The 19,092-nt window shown below is 53.5% G+C and overlaps 2 protein-coding genes across 6 annotated transcripts; one reads left to right on the forward strand and one right to left on the reverse strand.

Annotated features, from left to right (window-relative positions):
* Positions 1-16: 16 nt before the first annotated feature.
* Positions 17-3,437, forward strand: TRPT1 (tRNA phosphotransferase 1). 4 transcript variants are annotated; one of them, XM_010599085.3, is made up of 8 exons: positions 17-84; positions 638-721; positions 936-1,017; positions 1,556-1,725; positions 1,815-1,989; positions 2,197-2,253; positions 2,329-2,439; positions 2,555-3,437. In XM_010599085.3, the coding sequence occupies exons 2-8, from the start codon at positions 647-649 to the stop codon at positions 2,644-2,646; spliced, it is 762 nt and encodes a 253-aa protein (XP_010597387.1). In that variant the 5' UTR covers positions 17-84; positions 638-646; the 3' UTR covers positions 2,647-3,437. The 4 variants fall into 4 exon arrangements, with proteins under 4 accessions (XP_010597387.1, XP_023415420.1, XP_064143949.1 ...); XM_023559652.2 differs by having other exon boundaries at positions 2,197-2,439; XM_064287879.1 differs by lacking the exon at positions 17-84 and adding an exon at positions 98-535 and having other exon boundaries at positions 2,197-2,439.
* FERMT3 (FERM domain containing kindlin 3) lies at positions 2,878-19,058 on the reverse strand. 2 transcript variants are annotated; one of them, XM_003419623.4, is made up of 15 exons: positions 18,926-19,058; positions 18,222-18,395; positions 15,114-15,347; positions 14,788-14,907; positions 14,526-14,694; positions 14,233-14,335; positions 5,915-6,022; positions 5,653-5,787; positions 5,522-5,571; positions 5,296-5,420; positions 4,958-5,064; positions 4,546-4,779; positions 4,103-4,227; positions 3,293-3,434; positions 2,878-3,182 (listed from the first exon to the last, which is right to left on the reverse strand). In XM_003419623.4, the coding sequence occupies exons 2-15, from the start codon at positions 18,379-18,381 to the stop codon at positions 3,003-3,005; spliced, it is 1,992 nt and encodes a 663-aa protein (XP_003419671.2). In that variant the 5' UTR covers positions 18,382-18,395; positions 18,926-19,058; the 3' UTR covers positions 2,878-3,002. The 2 variants fall into 2 exon arrangements, with proteins under 2 accessions (XP_003419671.2, XP_064143945.1); XM_064287875.1 differs by having other exon boundaries at positions 18,222-18,392; positions 18,926-19,054.
* Positions 19,059-19,092: the final 34 nt, after the last annotated feature.

Genomic DNA, 19,092 nt, shown 5'->3' on the forward strand with positions numbered 1-19,092 from the left:
CGCCTCCTTTCTCCTTGCGGCCTCTCATTGGTCGGTCCGGGCGCTAGAGGCCCGCAGGGTCAGGCGCCCTAGCAGGCGGGAGTGGTGAGTCTAGGGTTGGCCTCGCTGCCCTGTCTGTCGGTCTGTCTTTCCTTGCTGACCCTGACGCTTCCACCTTGGTAGCTCGGACGCCAGCGGCGGACTGGCCCCGCCTCCCCAGGCTGGCCTTGCAGGACGGAGCCGCGAGCCTGGACTTGACTTTCGGGCTGGCACGCAGTGTGATCTTGGGCAAATCTTACCTGCCTCAGTTTCCCTATCTGCACCATGAGATTAGGGGTGGGAAGTGAATTTAATAAGTTGTATATGCCCCCCCCCCCCCCAGCTCTCACGTACCGAGGCTTTGTGACTTTCTGACAGGCTGGGGACGAGAACCAAAACCAAACCAAACCCTTTGCCGTGGAGTTGATTCCGACTCGTAGCAACCCTATAGCACAGAGTAGAACTACCCCATAGGCTTCCAAGAAGCACCTGGTGGATTCGAACTGCCGATCTTTTGGTTAGCAGCCATAGCTCTTAACCACTATACCACCAGAGTTTCTGCTGGCCTTCTGCACTGGAGGGTTCTTAAAGACGCTCCCACGGGACACTGTTCCCCCAGGTCTTGGCCATGAACTCTTCTGGAAGAAGGCAGCAGGAAGCAGCAGGGCCCAGGGCTAGAAGGGCTCACAGACTCCCTGAGCAGGTAGGCGCCTCCCACCCCCACTGTCTTGGTGGGAGGGCAGGGGCAGGGGAGTCTGAGTCCTGGCTCTCTGGGAAATGCTGGTGGGGTTGGAGGGGGCAGATGGGTTTTTCTGTTCGCAGAGACCCATCTCCCTCTGCAGCAGGTCACTCAGTTCAGGGTGGGCAGCAGGGCAGGGACACCACAGGGACCAGGGACCACCTCTGGGCTCTTTCAGGACCGCGACGTGCAACTGTCCAAGGCTCTGTCCTACGCCCTGCGCCATGGGGCCCTGAAGCTGGGACTTCCCCTGGGGGCAGGTAAGTGAGGGACCCTGGAGCCTTGGAGGGGAAGAGCTGCTTGAGGCCCCGGAGCTCTGTAAGCCTGCCTGTGACTGCCCTCTCCCGTGGGTGGTTCCCACCACTGCCCTATGAGAAGGGCATGGCAGGGCACAGCCTCCCAGCGTACAGAGAAGACTGAGGCCCGGAGATGAGGGGGGCCCAGAGCTCCCTGGAAGAGGAGTTCCTGTCTGGGCCAGGCTGGTGAGGCCCCTCCAGCCAATTGACTCAGTGAACACTTATCCGAAGGCTGGCCACTGAGGGGTATTGTAGCAACTGATGTTTGAATGTCCACTTCTATGCTAAGTGAGCATTTTATCTTTGTGACTCTCCACGAGGCAGATAGGATGCCCATGTAAATTCAGGAAACTAAGGCCGAGAAAGGGGAGACTTTCTCAAGGCCATAGAGCTGGGGGCAGATGAAGCCCTTGTGCACAGAGCTGAGGCCTGCACTCACTCTGTCACCTTGGCCCAGGCTAGAGCAAGGTCAGCCCCTGAGCACCTGCCCCCCCGCCTGCAGATGGCTTCGTGCCCCTTCGTTCCCTCCTGCAGCTGCCCCAGTTCCGAGGTTTCTCAGCTGAAGACGTGCAGCGTGTGGTGGACACCAATGGGAAGCAGCGGTTTGCCCTGCAACCCGGGGACCCCAGCACTGGCCCTCTCATCCGGGCCAATCAGGGCCATTCCCTGCAGGTGGGGGCTCTGGGGCTAGGTGGGAGAGCCAGGTGAGGCCTCTGCCCATGAGGGGGGCTCACTGCTGCCTGCTCGCCCACCCATCCCAGGTTCCTGAGTTGGAGCTGATGCCTCTGGAGACGCCGCAGGTCCTGCCCCCCGTGCTGGTCCATGGCACGTTCTGGCAGCACTGGCCATCCATCCTGCTCAAGGGCCTGTCTTGCCGGGGAAGGACACATATCCACCTTGCCCCTGGACTACCTGGGGACCCTGATGTCATCAGTGGTCAGTTCCCACCCCAGTTGCTTCCAGCCACTATGTCCTTCCAGGTCTCCCTCCAAAGGTCACACCTCCCTTGTCTGAGGTCACCCCATGCCCTGCATGTAGTCCCAACAGCCCCCCTACACACACTGAGCAGGGGACCCCAGCCTGCCCAGGTTTGCTGGTTGCAGCCCCAGATGCCCCAGGCCCCAGCTCTGGCTGTCTTTGCAGGCATACGGCCCAACTGTGAAGTGGCCGTCTTCATCAATGGACCCCTGGCCTTGGCAGGTGAGCCTGGATGCATCAGGGACTGGCCTAGGCCTTCAGGGAGGGCAGGAGTCACAACCCTGGCTCTCACTGCAGATGGAATCCCCTTCTTCCGCTCTGCCAATGGCGTGATCCTGACGCCAGGGAATGCTGATGGTGTCCTGCTTCCCAAGTACTTCAAGGCAGCTTTGCAGCTCCGCCCTACCCGTGAGAGCTCCCCACCCTCTATTTTTGTGCCTGGAGCCTGTGCCCTTGCCTCACCTCTTCTCCAGCCCCCAACTTAGGTCCCTCTCTCTCTAACCAACTCTTGTCTCCATCTCAGGAAAGCCCCTCTCTCTGTCCGGTGGTGAAGAGACAGAGTGTCAGAGTTTCCCCAAGCACAACCCAAGAAGAAGAGGGATGGTCCAGCAATAAAATATTTATTTACACACACAAAAAAATTTTAAAATATAACCAAAAAGACACTCCAGTTTAAAAAAAAATGGGCCATCATTCTGTAGCGACATTTGGTCTTCGTGGTGTGCTCAGGGACTCCAGATAGGTCAGGGGTATTGGTCTTGGCCACTCCGGCAAGGGAAGGGGGGCACTTCCCCTCCCCAGCCTGGGTGGTGGCAGAGTCTGGCCCAGTTAGGCCCCTGGTCTGAACAAAGCCAGGGTGAGGGCAGGTGAACGTGCGCAGCTCGGTGCATGCCTGGCGAGGGTGCGGGCAGTGAGTCCCAGTGGCCGTGTGGCCATGGCATGTGTGAGTGGCATGAGGCAGTGAGACAGCCCTAGAAGGCCTCGTGGCCCCCTGTAAGCTGCAGGAAAAGGTCCTCATCCAGCTCCTCCCCGCGGGCACGCTCCCGCGTCGACAGGAAGATATAGCCCCCGATGTACTCGTGCACAATACGGCAGCTGGCAGACACACAGCTGAAGGCCACGTTGATGTGCTCGTCAAACTCGATGGCCACCTGAGGGCAGGCGGGCGGGCGGAGGGGCTAAGGTGGGATGCAGGAGCAACCCCTCCCTGTCCTGGTGGGGTCAGGCCCCGCCCCCGGTGCTGTCCCCACTGTGTGCCCACCTGCCGGATGTCCCAGTTGACGTTCCACTGACGCATGTTGCTGAACCGCCAGGTCTTGACCACGTCACCCACGGCCAGGTCGATGCGGATCAGCCGGTTGTTGGCAATGCCCAGGATCTCGTCTTTCCTGCTGCCCTTGAACCTGGTCCCAGGGTGGGGGGTGGGGGCAAGTGTGAGCAAGGGCCCCACCCTACATGACCTTAAGCCCCACAGCGTGGCACAGTGTTGATGAGCGAACGCGGTGGAGGCACGCCGAGCTGCAGTCACTGCCCCACTCTGCTGCCCACCAGCCCTGTGATACTGGACAACTCATCTGGGCCTCAAACTCCTTATCTGGAAAACGGGGGAACTGAGATCATCATCATCGGGACTTTTAGCAGCATCAGGCAGTCCGTGCCTTTAAATAATAACTATTTGGGTTTTTGTTTTTTGTATCATGACCCTCTTCGTCTGTTGCCTTGCTCATCTTGGAATGAGCAGGGGTAATCAAAGGGGGCCCTGCTTATAACAGTATTTGGGGTCAGCCCTATTCTCCTGACAAGCTAACCCAGGCCCAGAGAGGGGACAGTCCATGGCAGAGCTGGGATGGGGCCCAGATCTGCTTTCTTGGCCTGAGCTCTCTTAGGTTTGTTGTAGGGTGTGTGGAGGGGACCGGGGGGAGCACACAGGGCATCCCCCAGTGAGGTCTGTCAACAGAGAACAGGGGAAGGGAGGCTTCTGGGGAATGCAGTGGCTGCCTAGGACCCGTTCTTGGGATGTGGCCCAGGGGAGAGTAGATCTGTGCTTGGCAGGGCTGGGTGGGTCCCTTACCTGACCAAGAAGTAGGAGATGCCAAAGTCAGGCAGAGACTGCCAGGCCTGGATGAAGCGAAGCTGGGCCTCGGACAGTGAGAGCTGGGCCACATTCTGGTGAGCTTCCAGGATCCGCGGGGTGAGCTGTGGGACCACCCTTGTGAGGGGCCACTTGGAATTCGTCCCCTCCCCCAAAGCCCCTGAGGCCCCCTGCCTGCCCTAATCAGGAGATGGGATGCTGAGCTGGGGAAGGGGCAGTGCCCACTGTGGGACCGCTAGAGTGCACCTCTTACCACTCAGCAGATGTGAGCTGATGCCCTGACCCCTCCCAGAGGGTTGGACCTGGCCTCTGGGGTGTGAGTGAGTGAGTGGGGGAGAGAGCAAGCGGCCACAGTGTTTGGGCCAACGGGAATAGTCCAGGGACAGGTGGGAGAAGGAACAAATGAGCCCATGCATTCCCACCTGCTTGGCCTTGAACTTGCGCTGGAAGCGGGGAGCGACGAGACCATAGGGGTTCAGGCCCTCGGTGGAGGTGTCGGGACTCTGAGATTGGTTGCCTGAGCCCCCGGTGCCCGCCCGCTGCAGGCTTAGGAAGGCCAGGATGGCCTGCACCTCACTGGCGTAGCTGCTGTCTGCCATGGTGCGGCCCTTGGAGGCCAGTCGGCAGCCAGCCATCCAGTGGGCATACTGCTGCTCCTGGGGGTGGGCCAGGGGAGTGGGGTGAGGGGCTAGTAGGCTCTGGGCAGACCCTTGCCCCTGCCTCAGCCCGGCCTCTGCCCTGGCCCCAGATCCCCACCCTGGCCCAGCCCCTTCCCAGCCCCTGCCCTGGCCCCAGACCCCCACCCTGGCCCAGCCCTTGCCCAGCCTCACTCACGTCCTGGCACCGCAGGTAGATCTCACTCATGCCCTCAGGTGATGGCACCAGGAGTTTGATGCAGAACTTCTGACCCGAGACATTGACATCGGGGACCACCTCACAGCCTGGAGGGAGAGAAGGGGTGGGTGGAGAATCCAGGCATGAGAAGCCACCTCAGAAGTCCCTGTGTCAATGCCAGCCCTGCACAACCACTCCGGGACACATGATGTCTTCCCTGGGCCCCAGGAGTAAACCAAGGCTGGGTGAGAGCATTTAGCTGCCCAGCCCCCTGGGGCCAGGTGGGACCCCAGCCCTCCTCTGTCCTTGCCCAGTCCTGGCCACCCATCCTCAATCACCTTTGAGGTTGAGCTGCTGAATGGGGTCCCCAGGGGCCTCGTCCTTGCTCTTGTAGTAGGACAAAGTGGTCTCTTTGAACACCACCCAGTGCTGGCGGTACCCCTTCAGGGTCAGCTTCCGGGGCCTGGGGGCACAGGGGATGGTTTGTGAAAGGCCACTTCCCTCCCTTCCTCCCCTCTCCAGATCAGCCCCTCTGCAGGGCTACCCATGCTGGCCCAAACTCACCGGAAAATTCGGAGATAGTCTTTGAGCTCTGGAATGGTAGTGAGGCTGTCCTGTGGGAGGGGTGTCAAATGGAGACCTGAGTCCCCTGTGCTGGACGCTGACCCCACCCCCTGATCCAAGCGCCTCCTCACCAGCACATCAGTGGACGCCGACCCCTCCAGCTTCACCTCCAGGTTACTCAGGGCTGCATCCAGGTCATCCAGCCCCGGGTCCGTGCCCACCGGCTCGCCCACCTCCCCACTCTGCGACAGCTTGTTGATGTGGTACTGGGTGGGGCACAGGACCAGGGAGGGCTGAGTTGGCAGCTTATCCGCCCAATAGGGTCTCCTAACCTGGGCCGCCCTGGCCTGCCATGCCTGCCCACAACCACCCCGGTCCAGGCCTGCCTGGCACCTGCAGGGCTGCAAACACCATCATCTCCTCCTCAGTGCAGTCAATCTCCTCCAGCAGCAGGTCCCACCGAGCCTGCTCGTACAGCTGTGTCAGCCGCACGGGGTCCATCTGCAGTGGAGGGCGGGAGGCCCACTTGGTCAGGTGCCAACCGCCCAAAGCGCCCTGCCGCCCCAGCCCTGCCCTGCCAGCCTTGGCCCTCAGCCTGCCCTCCTCATGGGCAAGCTAGTCAGTGTGCCCACATGGGAGCAGCCCCCAACCCCAGCCTTGCACCCTGCCAGCCCCCTGCTGCCCAGGCAAATGGCACCTTCCTACCTCTAAACCTTTGCTCAGTTGTTCAATTAACAAAAGTTTCATGTGTGCCTACTGTGCTCTCAGTATGCTGCTGAGGGCACCAGGCAGACTGAGTAAACCAGTCGATCAATAAGCAAAGTGATTCAAGAGTGTGATGGGATACTGTATGATCTCACATGTATGAAATAAGGACATATATAGAAACCAAAGCTTATTAGTGGGAGGGAGGGGGAAGGGGAGATCTTCACTTTCGGGGCATTGACTTCATTAATGGTGGTGGAATGATTTGGAAAAGGATAGCGAGAATAGCTGCACAACCTGAGTAACCTAATCGATGTTACTGAATTGGTGGCGTATGTTTTGTTATGTATATTTTCACCACATAAAATTCAAATAAAAGGCATAGTTGAATTTTTACAAAAAAAAAAAAAAAATGAGTGTGATAGAAGTTATAAAGAAAATAGCTTCTATGATGGCAGCTTACCCAAGCTCTTGAGTAAGGCCACCACAAATCTGATGCTGACGAGACAGCATGGAATGAGGTGTGGGAGCCTACTCTATGGGGGAAGCAGTCAGAGAAAGCTCTGTGGAGGAGGTGACGTATTGGCATGCACTGAGACCTGAAGGATGACAATGGGCCACTAGTAGGAAGAGTGATAGGAAGAGCATTCCAGAGAGAAGGAACAGGGAGTGTAAAGGACCAAAGGGGACCCCAGTTACCCACAGAGGATCAACCCCATGCTCCTTCTGAAACCCAATCAAAATGGATAGTAAAGGCATAAAAAAGGTAAACCCAAAAGGTCAAAGAAGAGAGAGGGGACAATAGCAGATGAGAGATGTCAACAAAATTTGGAAGATACAAAGCAAAACTATGAATGGAAACTGAGTTACAGGGTGGAGCGCTGGGATCTCACTCCATTTTTCCTTTCCTGCTCTGTGCTAAAGACACTAATGGGTTTGGAAGATAGAAAACAAGCAGTAAAAAGAACAAAGATTCAAACAAAGGCATTTAGCTCACGTGGCAGGCTGTAGACCTGGATCCTCTGGATGTGGGGCAAGGGTGGGCAAAAATGAGGACTGGTAGAAAGTCTGTAACAGGAACAGGCCCCCTCCCTCACTTCCGGCACTCAACTAATGGCCCACTGGCACCTGCAAAAGCCCCGAGATGCTGAACTGGAGGATGTCTGCACCTGGCACCCCAGGCACAGCTAGGTAAGAGGATACACAATGCTGAAAACAGATGAATTCAGAGAAAGTTGGATCCTGATACGCCCCAGGCCTTTCCTACTTGTCACCCAAAATATTGACAGTAACCCTTCTATCTTCAATTGGGAGATTAGAGGGTTCATCTCTGAGAAACTAATCAGCCAAACAGAAAACCCTGCCCAGTTGCCCAGTTGCCCCCAGGAAGCCCCCCAAATGTCAAGCCTTATTCACACACTCAAGGTTTCCAATCAACATCTTAGGGCCTCAGTTGTAAATACAAATGCACAGGCAACGTTCACCCACATTTGAGCAAAGCTGCTAGCATGAACTACAGAGACAAGGATAAAAAGAAGGAAAAAGAGATTACAAGAAATAAAGACAATATAGGAAGCAGACAAAAACTTCAAACACTAATCAAATTCTTTATAGAGATAAAACAAGAACAGGATGTTATTTTACAAAGGAACATAATTGTAAAGCTATAGTAATTAAGACTGTGTGGCATTGGCAAAGAGAGACAAACTGACCAGTAGAATTGAAGAGAGTCAGAGAGAGACCCACAAATATATGCTCACCTGATTTAAGACAATGGGGACACTGCTGTTCATTGGGGGCAAAGGATGCTCTTTTTAATAAATGGCACTGGATACCCATAAGTAAGAAAAATGTATTTGGACCTCTACCTCACACCACATACAAATGTCAATTACAGATAGATTGCAGGTCTAAATATTAAAGTTGAAGCAATAAAGCCTTTACAGAAAAACATAGGACTATATCTTTGTGATCTTAGAATAGGAAAGATTTCTTAAATAGGATGCAAAAGTTATTAGTCATAAAAGAAAAAAGTTATAAATTGGATTATGTTAAGAACTTCAATTATCAAACCATGAAGAGAATGAAAAGGCAAAGGACAGCATGGGAAAATCTATTCATAATTTATCTGAAAAAGCACTCATGCCACAATATATAAAGAACTCTTACAAATCAATAAGAAAAGAGAAAACCAAACCAAAACCAAATCCAGTGCCGTTGAGTCGATTCCAACTCATGCAACCCTATAAGACAGAGTAGAACTGCCTCATAGAGTTTCCAAGGAGCGCCTGGCGGATTCAAACTGCCGATTCTTTGGTTTGCTGCTGTAGCACTTAACCACTATGCCACCAGGGTTTCCAAGAAAAGACAACTCAATACTAAAATTGACAAGACTCATAGAAACTTAATCAAAAAAAAAGGATATCCGAATAGTTCATAACTATATGAAAAAGGGCTCAACTTCATTAGTCATCAGGGGAAAATAAATTGAAACCATATAAAAAGCAGATCAGTGTTACATGGGGTTGGTGTGGGAGGGAGACTGATTGCAAATGGACACTTGAGAACTCTCTGGGGCAGTGGAAATGTTCTAAAACTGGACTGTGGTCATGGTTGCACAACAGTACAAATTTACTAAAAATAAACCAAACACAGTAGGTGGTTTCTATGGTATATAAATCATACCTCAATAAAGCTGTTACAGAAAGAAATAAAACAAAACAAGAGATTCCCTTATATACCCGCCAGAATAACTATCATGAAAAACAGAAAATACCAAGCGTGGGTGAAGCTATAGAACAAACGAAGCTCTCATACGCAACTGATGGGCACATAAACTGGTATAACCACTTTAGAAAGTTGTTTAGCAGTTATCTATGAAAGAAAGCTGTGGATCAAAACAGATGATGGATAACATTGCGAAGAATGGGAATTCCAGAACACTTAACTGTGCTCATGAGGAACCTGTACTTTAGACCAAGAGACAGCTGTTCAAACAGAGCAAGGGGTTACTGTGTGGTTTAAAGTCAGGAAAGGTCTGCATTAGAGTTGTATCATTTCACCCTACTTATTCAATCTGAATGCTGAGAAAATAACCTGAGACCTGGACTATATGAAGAAGAATGTGGTATCAGGATTAGAGGAAGACTAATTAACAATCCGCGATATGCAGATGACACAAACTAGCTTACTGAAAGTGAAAAGGACTTGAAGCACTTACTGATGAAGATCAAAGACCACAGCCTTCAGTATGGATTGCACCTCAACATAAAGAAAACAAAAATCCTCACAACTGGACCAATAAGCAGCATTATGAAAAAGGAAGAAAAGATTGAAGTTGTCAAGGATTTTATTTTACTTGGATCTACAATCAACACCCATGGAAGCAGCAGTTAAGAAATCAAATGACACATTGCATTGGGCAAATCTGCTGCAAAAGACCTCTTTAGGATGTTAAAAGGCAAAGATGTCACTTTAAGGACTAAGATGGGCCTGACCCAAATCATGGTGTTTCCAATTGTCTCACATGCATGCAAAAGCTGGACAATTAATAAGGAAAACCAAAGAACTGATGCCTTTGAATTATGGTGTTGGTGAAGCGTATTGAGTATACCATGGACTCCCAGAAGAATGAATGAACCTGTCTTAGAAGCACGGCCAGAATGCTCCCATTAGAGGCAAGGGTGGTGAGACTTCATCTCACGTACTCTAGACAGGTTATCAGAAGGCACCGGTCCCTGGAGAAGAACATTGTGCTTGCTAAAGTAGAGAGTCAGTGAAAAAGAGGAAGACCCTCAAGGAAAATGGATTGACACAGTGGCTGCAACAATGGGCTCAAGCATAACAATGGTTGTGAGGATGGCGCAGGACAGGACAGTGTTTTGTTCTGTTGTACATAGGGTCACTAGGAGTCAGAAGTGACTTGATGGCACCTAACAACACTAAAGCTAAACCAACAGCTGCCAAATAACCTAGCAAGTCTACTTCTGAGTGTGTACCCTACAGAAACACGTATATATCTTCACCAAAAGACATACACTAGAATGTTCATAGCACCTCTATTCATGATAGCCCCAACCTGGAAATTGTACAATGTTCATCAATAGTAGAATGGATACATTAATTGTGGTGTGTGGACATAATGAAATGTTGCACAGCAACAGAAAATGTTTCCAGCTTAGAATTCTCTATCTAGCCAAACCATCATGCAAGTGACAGTAGAATAGTGACATTTTCAGACATGCAGGATGTCAACATTTATGTTTCATGAGCCCTTTTAGAGGTAGCTATTGAAATATGTCCTCTATCAAAACAAGGGTGTCTATCAAGAAAGAGGAACACAAGAGATTCAGAAAACAAGAAGTCCAATATAGGACTTCCTAAGAAGATGGTGGATCCCTGGTGGCATAGTAGTCAAGAGCTCGGCTGCTAACCAAAAAGTTGGCAGTTTGCATCTACCATCTGCTCCTTGGAAATCTTGTGGGGGAGTTGTACTCTGTCCTATAGGGTCACTATGAGAGAATCGCGCTGAGGGCAACGGGTTTGCTTTTGTTTTGTTTGTTTTAAGAAGATGGTAAAGGGAAGCCCAAGGACAACAGTCATGCAGTGGATCTAGAGTGCTACCTTTCCTGAGTGGCATCTGGGGTCTTAAATGATAGCAAGCAGTCATCTAAGATGCATCAATTGGTCTTGACTTATCTGGAGCAAAGGAGAATGAAGAACACCAAAGACACAAGGTAATTATGAGCCCACTAGACAGAAAGGGCCACATAAACCAGAGAGTACATCAGCCTGAGGCCAGAAGAATTAGATGGTACCTGGTTATCACTGATGACTGCCCCGACAGGGAACACAACAGAGAATCCCTGATGGAGCAGGAGAACAGTGGGATGCAGACTTCTTGTAAAAAGACCACACTTAATAGACTGACTGAGACTAGAGGGGCCTTGGAGGTCACGGTCCCTGGACCCTCTGTTAGCCTAAGACTGTAACCATTCCCGAAGCCAACTCTTTAAACAGGGATTGGACTGGACTATAAGACGGTAAATGATACTGGTGAGGAGTGAGCTTCTTGGCTCAAGTAGACATGTGAGACTATGTGGGCAGCTCCTATCTGGAGGCAAGATGAGGAGGCAGAGAGGGACAGAAGCTGGTTGAATGGTCATGGGGATTACAGAGCGGAGAGGAGAAGTGTGCTGTCACCTTAGGGGGAGAACAGCTAGGAGTACATAGCAAGGTGTGTATAAGTGTTTGTATCTGAGACTGACTTGATTTGTAAACTTTCCCTTAAAGCACAATTAAAAAAAGAAGTGTTACCATTCCATGTTCTCAAGAAGGAAATAACAGTGATATATATTCTAATATGACTGACCATTTTGAAAGGAGCCTTATGATTGGGTTATAATGTCATAGGGGCTAGATTAAGGGACATCCTTGCCCAATCATGCTAAAGAGCTACAATGACAAGTCATAGTCACACAGAGAGAGCAACCAGTTAGCCTTTTGGGGCCTCTCTTCTAAATATAGACAGTAGAAAAATAAGTAAATTTGACCAAGAAAGGAAATGTAATCATAGATATATACTCTGTGGCTTAACTAAGAACACTATTTACATGTGTTACTATTCACAGTTATTATCATACTGTTTTAACTGAAAACTTAAGGTCCCCCAAGTGGCACAGTTTGCGCTTGACTGCTAACATAAAGGTCTTGGGTTTGAGCTCACCCAGCAGTACCACAGAAGAAAAGGCCCAGTGATCTACTTCCTTTAAGATTTTAGTCAAGAACTCTATGGAGCAGTTCTACTCTGTAACACATGGGGTCGCCATGAGTTGCAATGGAATCAATGGCTACTAACAAAAATATAACACAACTCTATTGGAAGGATGCAAGGAACTGCTTGTGTTGTGGGGAGCTCAACCTTCATCTTTCTTACAAAGTCAATAGATAACATGTGGAACTGAAAAATCAAGAAATAGAAATGTAAGCATGTCATACAGAAGTAAGCACTAGAAGACACAGCTAAAGAGTTAAAATCTACAGTATCTAGGGATCAGAAACCTGGGATAAGTAGAAGTGGCACAGGGAACTTTTTTTTTTGTGATTACTATTCCTAACCTGCTAAAACCAAAGCCAAACTAATTGCCTGGAGTCGGTTCCGATTCATAGTAACCCTATAGGACAGAGTAGAACTGCCCCAGAGGGTTTCCAAGGAGTCGCTGGTGGATCCGAACTGCCAACCAGGGCTACTAACCTGCTAGGTCTATTTAAAGGAGCCCTGATGGTACAATGGTTAATCGCTCAGCTGTTAACCAAAAGGTTGGTGGCTCGAACCCACCCAGCACTTCCATAGGAGAAAGACCTGGTGATCTGCTTCCATAAAGATTATAGCCAAAAAAACCCGATGGGGCACTTCTACTCTGTCACGTGGGGTTGCTGTGAGTCAGAACCAACTGGACAGCACATAACAGCAACAGGACTATTAACTCTTTAAGCCATCACATATTAGAGAAAAAAATTAAAAAAAAACAAGAGGGACAAAGGAAAGGAAGACACAATGCTTAGGGGACGCTGGGGAGTGAAAAATATGGGAACAGGTAAGGGTGATGGTTAAACAACGTGAACATTTAATATCAGTGAACTGATGTGAAGATGGCTGAAATGGCAAATGCTTTGTTACCCATCTATTTGCCGCAATAAAAACAAAGCAAAAAGAACAACGAAGACCAAACGGCTTTTAGACATTGCAGGATGCACTGCACAGGACAGTGATCTTGGGAGAAGGGAAACCGAAAAGACAAGGCCCAAGACGTTGCAGCTTGCTGCTGGAGAGTTGCAGAGTGGGGAGGGGGAACCCAAACAGAGTCCAGCATGATCCCTGAGTTGAGAATTTGGGGAGTCCCAGATACCTAGAATTCGTAGGGCAGAGTGCTGGAGTGGGGAGGGCTGCTCAGAGAGAAAGGTCAGGGGATCAGTAGAGGGTTCTCTTGAGTCTTTAGCTGGGTTCTGTCAGCATGTGAGAAAATTACCCAGGCTGGGGACAAACTCTGGAAAGGAGCAGGGTAGAGGGGAAGCAGAGGGGGAAGGAAATTACCAGAGGTCACACGGGACAGGAACAAACACACTCCCAACAGCCCCAGCAGAGAAACCTCACGGGACACGGGGCACCAGAGTGGATTTGGCTGAGGAGAGAGGGAGTTGAGGTGCGTGTGTGTGGTGGGGTGACTTGCTTCCACAGAAAAGCATGGAAAGAGGAGGCAGGATTCGGGGAGCCAGGACACAGGACAGCAGGCGTTCTGGGGACAACTATGTTTAGAAGTTTTGCAGTGAAGAGGGGCAGAGAAAAAGGGGACAGGTAGGTGGCCTGTGGGGGCCTGGGAGGTTTTGTGATGAGTGCACCAAGTGTTGGCTGCCCATGGGGATGAGGTGTGGGAGGCATGCTGAACGCCGGGTTCCTGCTATAAAACCCCTCCCCCGACCACCCCCAGTCCTGCAGGTCCAAGTGCTGTGCCCCCTCCAGGAAACCTTCCTGGGCCTCCCCCACCTGAGGGTGTAGCCCCCCATTACTACTATCTACACTGATCTAGAATCATTTCTCCCCCAACGGCTCCTTGAGAAAGAGCGGGGGAGATTTGTCTCTTTGCCTGAGCATGAGTCCCTGGCTGGTGAAATGGTTGTTCACTTGACTGCTAGCCAAAAGGTTGGCAGTTCAAACCTACCCACAGGTGCCCCGGAAGAAAGGCCTGGCGATCTGCTTCTGCCTTGAAAACCCTACGGAGCACAGTTCTACCCTGACACACATGGGCTCACCATGAGTCGGAATGGACGCGAAGGGAACTGGCAACAACAGCCTTGGCATCAGCCCAGGCCTCAGCACAGCATTTGCTGAGTTAATAAACAAAGACCTGGCCAGCAAATGGACAGACCGACAGACCCTTATGAGTCTCTACAATTCCCAGGCCCCCTGTCTCCTTGATGCAGTTCTTCCTGGCCTGACCCCTGCCCACCTTGGGATCCAGGTCGAAGAAGCTGTAGTACTTGAAGCGCAGCCAGAGCATGTCCCCGGCCTTGACGCCCTGCTGCATGAGGCACCGTGAGGAGTCCAGCCACCTGGGCACAGCAGAGGGGGGTTAGGGTCGCACCAGGTATGACCGGGGAGGGGACAGGTAGGGGAGGCGGGGACAAGCACAGTCATTGGAAAGGCCTGGTGAGCCAGGACACGAGTGGGGGTGGGCCTCAGACAGGGGACACAGACACAGGGGACGTGGCCCCAGGTATGCTGACCCAGCGGGCAAAGCACCTGCTGTGGACTTGGGTCTTGTCCAACATGGCGGTGGGCCGCGGCAGGCGCTGCAGCAGGAGGGGGTCCGGGGGCGGCTGGGGCCGGCTCAGCATGTGGTAGCAGGCTTCCGTTTGCGCACTGTCTGAGAAGTGGGCTGGCATCCCCCGGAACAGTGCAGGTGCCACTCCTGAAGGGCAGGTCAGGTTAACTGTGCCTGCCCCCTGTGCTGGGCTCAGGCCCAGCCCATCTCCCTCCTGGCCCCTGCGCCGCCTGTGCTCACCCCCAGCCAGGACGACCTTGGACAAATCATACACCTCTTCCTCCGGCTCCTTTTCTTTCTCCTTCTTCTTCTTTTTCTCAGGAGCCCGGAGCAGAGACAGCTCCTCAGGGTGCCGGATGCCTGAGGGGAGTTGGGGCCTCAGAGGGGGCCAGGGTCCTGCCCTGGAACCCCTGTCTGTCTCATGGGCACCCTGGGGGCAGGTCAGGGCCCTGTAGGCAGGATGGGAACAAGAGAGAGGGGACAAGGTAATAATAGCTGGGCCCGGAGAGGGGGGCGCCTGCTGAAACCTGGGGGGCTGGGGAGTTGGGGGCCGCTTGGCCACTCACTGAGGAGGCGGCAGATGGCAGCCACAGCCTGGAAGAGGGGCTGGGAGAAGCTGGCACGTAGGCGCAGGGCACGGCGATTGGGCAGCCTCAGGATGACTGGCCGATGCTGGGGCCCAAAGAAGAGACGGGCATCGGCCAGAATCCCGTACTTGTCCAGTGTCCAGTGGGTCTGCAGCAGCCACTGTCTTTTCTGCTCCCACCAAATGGCGTGGTCGGACCAGTCCTGCTTGCGCTCTGTGGGGGCCACAGAAGGGAGCGTGTAGGCACCAGCCTTGGAGAGCCCTGCCCAGCCTTCCTCACCTCCGCCCTGATGCTCAGGGCTTAATGGCCTGTCTCCTGAACTCCCAGCGTTCCAGGGGGGCAGAGATGGGGTTTGTCCTGCTGCTGCCACATCCTGAGGGCTGGTGCCAGGCTCAGAGCCAGCGATCTGTGACTATCTAGTGGTTACTAGCTCTGTGATCTTGGGCAAAGCACTTAACCTCTCTGTGCCTCCATTTCTTTTTTGGTCAGGCATGGGTAATGATTTTTCTGACCCCAGAGGTGATGGTGAATGTTCAGTGAGTTACTATTTACCATGGAGGCAGGACAATGCCTGTCACATAGTAAGTGCATAGTGTTTGTGACACACCTATGCACACACATGAAAAATATCAATGCATCACTTGTCATCCAGGTAGGAACTGGGGACAGGGGAGTGGATGGCATGCAGTCACCTCTCCATCCTTCCTCCAGGAGCACGAACCGGCAGGAGGGGAGCCCAAAGGCAAAAGACCATCAACAGCTGCTCCTGGAGTACCGCCCTCTGCAGTTTGCAAAGCCCTTTCTTGCCCTGCTTCTCCCAGTCCTGGTTGTGAGGTCTCTTATTCCCTGCTAAATCCAAGGGAGACCTCTTTGTCTTTATCTTGTCTGAGATCGCCAAGCCTTCTGTTCCCCCCCTGCCTCCATGCCCTCGCCTGTCCTGGGCTTTGTGATGCCCACTTCCCCTTCTTCTCTGACTCTTTCCTCTTCTTTGGCCTCTTCTCCTGACCTGTCCCCTACATGTCCTTTCCCCAGTTCAGTCAGGGACCCTCCTCCCCCATCACACCCTCTTTCTGGGAGTCTCGGCTGTCCTATAGCTTCCCAAATCAGGTACCTCTAGCCCAAACCCTTTCCTGAGCCCCAGGACAGAACCTCCCAGGTCACTGGCTATGGGGCATGTCCACTGGCTTCATTCATTCCAGAAGGGTTTGCTTTCGAGGCCCGGTGCGAACCCTGGGGATAAAGGCCATGACCTCTAGACTCAGACTTCAGGTCACTCATCCCAAATTTGCTCACCTGAAACTGGACCAATGTACCAATTTTCCTCCATACCAGCCCCTCTGAGTCTCAAGGCTGGATGACAGTGACCCTCCTGCCAGGGACCTGGCCATAGTCCTTTTTTGTTTCTAGCCACCACGTTTAATCGGTATCAGTCCTACCTCCAATAGCCAGCCACCCTCCCTTCTCACCACCTGCCCGCAGGGGGCCTGTCCTCTTTGGCCAGGGCAACTGTGGAAGCCTCCTCCCTGCCTCCAGTCCACTCCCCACCAGCTGCCAAAGGATCTGTCCAGATGTGAGCCTCAGCATGAGGATCTCCTGCTGGAACTGTCCGGGGCTACTCTTCACCTCCAGGATAAAATCCAGACACTGTATGGTGGCCTTCAAGGCCCTCTGTGAGCTGGTCAGGGTACTGTCCCAGCCTCGTTTCTTGTCCATACTTCGGGGGTCCTCACCTGCCCGGAGGCCCTAATTCAGAGCACCCTGGCCCCCCAACCTCAGCACCCTGCTTCTTCCTGCTGTGTCCACCGCTTAGGATTCATATTAAGAATTGCTTCTTCTGGGCCGTCTCCCCATTCTGGGCTGGGCATGGCCCCTCTTCTGCTCCAGGCCCCAGGATAGCTTTCCGTATTCAGCACCCAGCGCTGTGCGGAGGAGCTGAAGGGCCAGTCCCACCTGCCTGCCATGCTCCAGGCGGCCAGGGCCTGGTACAGGACCTGGCTTAGCTGAGTAGTGGCCTGGTGCACTTAGGAATGTCTGGCAGGTAGGACAGGGTAGGGACAATACCACCATTGCCTTAGGGGGCCCAGGCGGTGGAGGGAGGAGCGGGTCAGTCTGTCTGTCTGACTCCATGTTTAGGCCTCTTGCGTTGCTCAGGTATCATGCCCTGGGGCCAACCAGCTCTTCTGGTGGGTTGCTGGGTCTCCATTCTCCTCAGCCCTGGGCTTGGTCACGCCTGCCTCCTCCGCGACTCGGTCTAACGCCCAGTCTCCTCAGGGACCCTCTGCTCTCCACTTCCGCTTTCACAGCCTGCTTGGGCCCTGCCGTCTGGAAGCTCCCTGGCACCTCACTCTTGTAGTTGGGCTGGGGCCACCCTGTCCCCAGCAGACTGGCCTCCCTCCCCACATGGAAACGTGTGGGTCGCCTGGGTCTGAGCAGCCTTCCCTTCCCCCACCCCCAGGCTGTGCTTAGGCTCTGGCTGGGGCTGGGACTATCTGCCGAGGGCTGGCCTGCCTTCCGGCTCTGGGCTCTGGATATCGATATTGGGAGTGAGCGCCTATGGCCCTCCCAGGAAGGGCAGCCCCCACCCCCAGCAGCGGCGGCCGATGAGAAGTCACTGCCACTGCGTCATGGGCCTGCGCCTTCATGGCTGATACCACAGGCTGTTTTGCTGTAACTTCCTGTGGGGGCAGGGCCTTCCCACCCAGGCTGGGCCTTCACCAGGGCCTTCCGCCCAGGGAGGGAGTGTGGCAGCAGACCCCTGGGAGGCCCCTCTGCCCCCTCCACAGACGCCAGGTATGTGGCCTCCTCCTGGGCCCAGGCAAGGCCTCACCTTCTCCCCTTGAGTGAATGGAGGGGGTCCCCTCCTCCGGACTTAGCAGAACCAAGAACCAGCCCAAGCATGAGGGAGGGAAGACAGTGGGATGGAGAGGAAGTTGAGGAAATGTCTTTTTTGGAACCAAATGATTAAGCTGGTGCCTGAGTCACTGCCACCATTATCATGAGCTGCGCAGCAGGGGTGGCCCGGAAGTGCCCGGGGATTCAGGCTGCAGCCACCCCATGGTGCCCAGCTCGGGGCAGCAGGGCACTCACTGATATCCTCCACGATCTTCAGCAGGACCCCGCCAATGTGTGACTCCCCTGTGACCCGAAGGGTGACCGACTCCGCCTCAGGGTCCTCCTCGCCCACGAACACCCGAAGCTCCCAGGATGAGTCGATGTAGTCCCCGGAGGCTGTCTTCATCCCCGCCATGGCTGCAGCTGCTTCTGTGGGGGAGGGTAGGTAGAAGCCAAGGTAGCTGGGGGCTGGAGGTTGGGGGCCTGCTGTGTTTAAGCAGGAATCCCACGGGTCCTCTGGACAGGTGGTGGAGCACCCACAGGCCAGCATGCCCATGGCAGTGGAAGACACCCAGTTGTTTAGGCAACCTCAAGGCCACTCACCTTCATGGTGGTTGAGCTGAAAGGACCCTCAGGGACCATTTCCAACCCACTCCCATCTCACAGATGGGAAGACTGAGGCCCGGTGAGAAGACGTTCACTCAGGATCACCCAGCCCAGCCCCAGAGTGGGGCAGAACCCTGTCTGCTTGCACCCAGGCAAGCGCTGGCCTCTTGAGCCACGCTGGCAGCGGCCCACACTGGAAGCGGTACAAACTCAAGGTGGCCCACAACTCAGATCTGAACGTCCCCAGTCAGCAGAAGCCTCTCCAGGGCAGTGGAAAGTTCAGGCTGCCTCGTGGGGAGGCACACCGGGCAGATGGGTGGCAGGAGGGCAAGAAGGAGAGGGTCCCTGCTTACCTTGCCTGCTCAGGCGCTGCAGGTAGGGGATGGAGGTGCCAGCCGCTCGGCCTTAGTCTAGACACCTGCAGGCCCGGAGTTCTCCCGGCTCCCTCTGCTTTCTCTTTGGAACTTCCTTCAGAGGGCAGCCCTTGACTTTGCCTTATCACAGCGGGAGGGCTGGCCGG

The sequence above is a fragment of the Loxodonta africana genome, chromosome 7, assembly GCF_030014295.1.
Source record: "Loxodonta africana isolate mLoxAfr1 chromosome 7, mLoxAfr1.hap2, whole genome shotgun sequence".
In the NCBI taxonomy this organism is placed as follows: domain Eukaryota; kingdom Metazoa; phylum Chordata; class Mammalia; order Proboscidea; family Elephantidae; genus Loxodonta; species Loxodonta africana.

Coding starts and splice junctions, on each gene's coding strand:
- FERMT3 (XM_003419623.4), bottom strand. CDS start 18,381: ATGGCGGGGATGAAGACAGCCTCCGGGGACTACATCGACTCATCCTGG. Junction 14,695..14,787: donor CAAGGTCGTCCTGGCTGGGG/GTGAGCACAGGC, acceptor CCTGCCCTTCAG/GAGTGGCACCTGCACTGTTC. Junction 5,572..5,652: donor CGGCGTCCACTGATGTGCTG/GTGAGGAGGCGC, acceptor CCCCTCCCACAG/GACAGCCTCACTACCATTCC.
- TRPT1 (XM_023559652.2), top strand. CDS start 647: ATGAACTCTTCTGGAAGAAGGCAGCAGGAAGCAGCAGGGCCCAGGGCT. Junction 1,726..1,814: donor ATCAGGGCCATTCCCTGCAG/GTGGGGGCTCTG, acceptor CACCCATCCCAG/GTTCCTGAGTTGGAGCTGAT. Junction 2,440..2,554: donor TTTGCAGCTCCGCCCTACCC/GTGAGAGCTCCC, acceptor TCTCCATCTCAG/GAAAGCCCCTCTCTCTGTCC.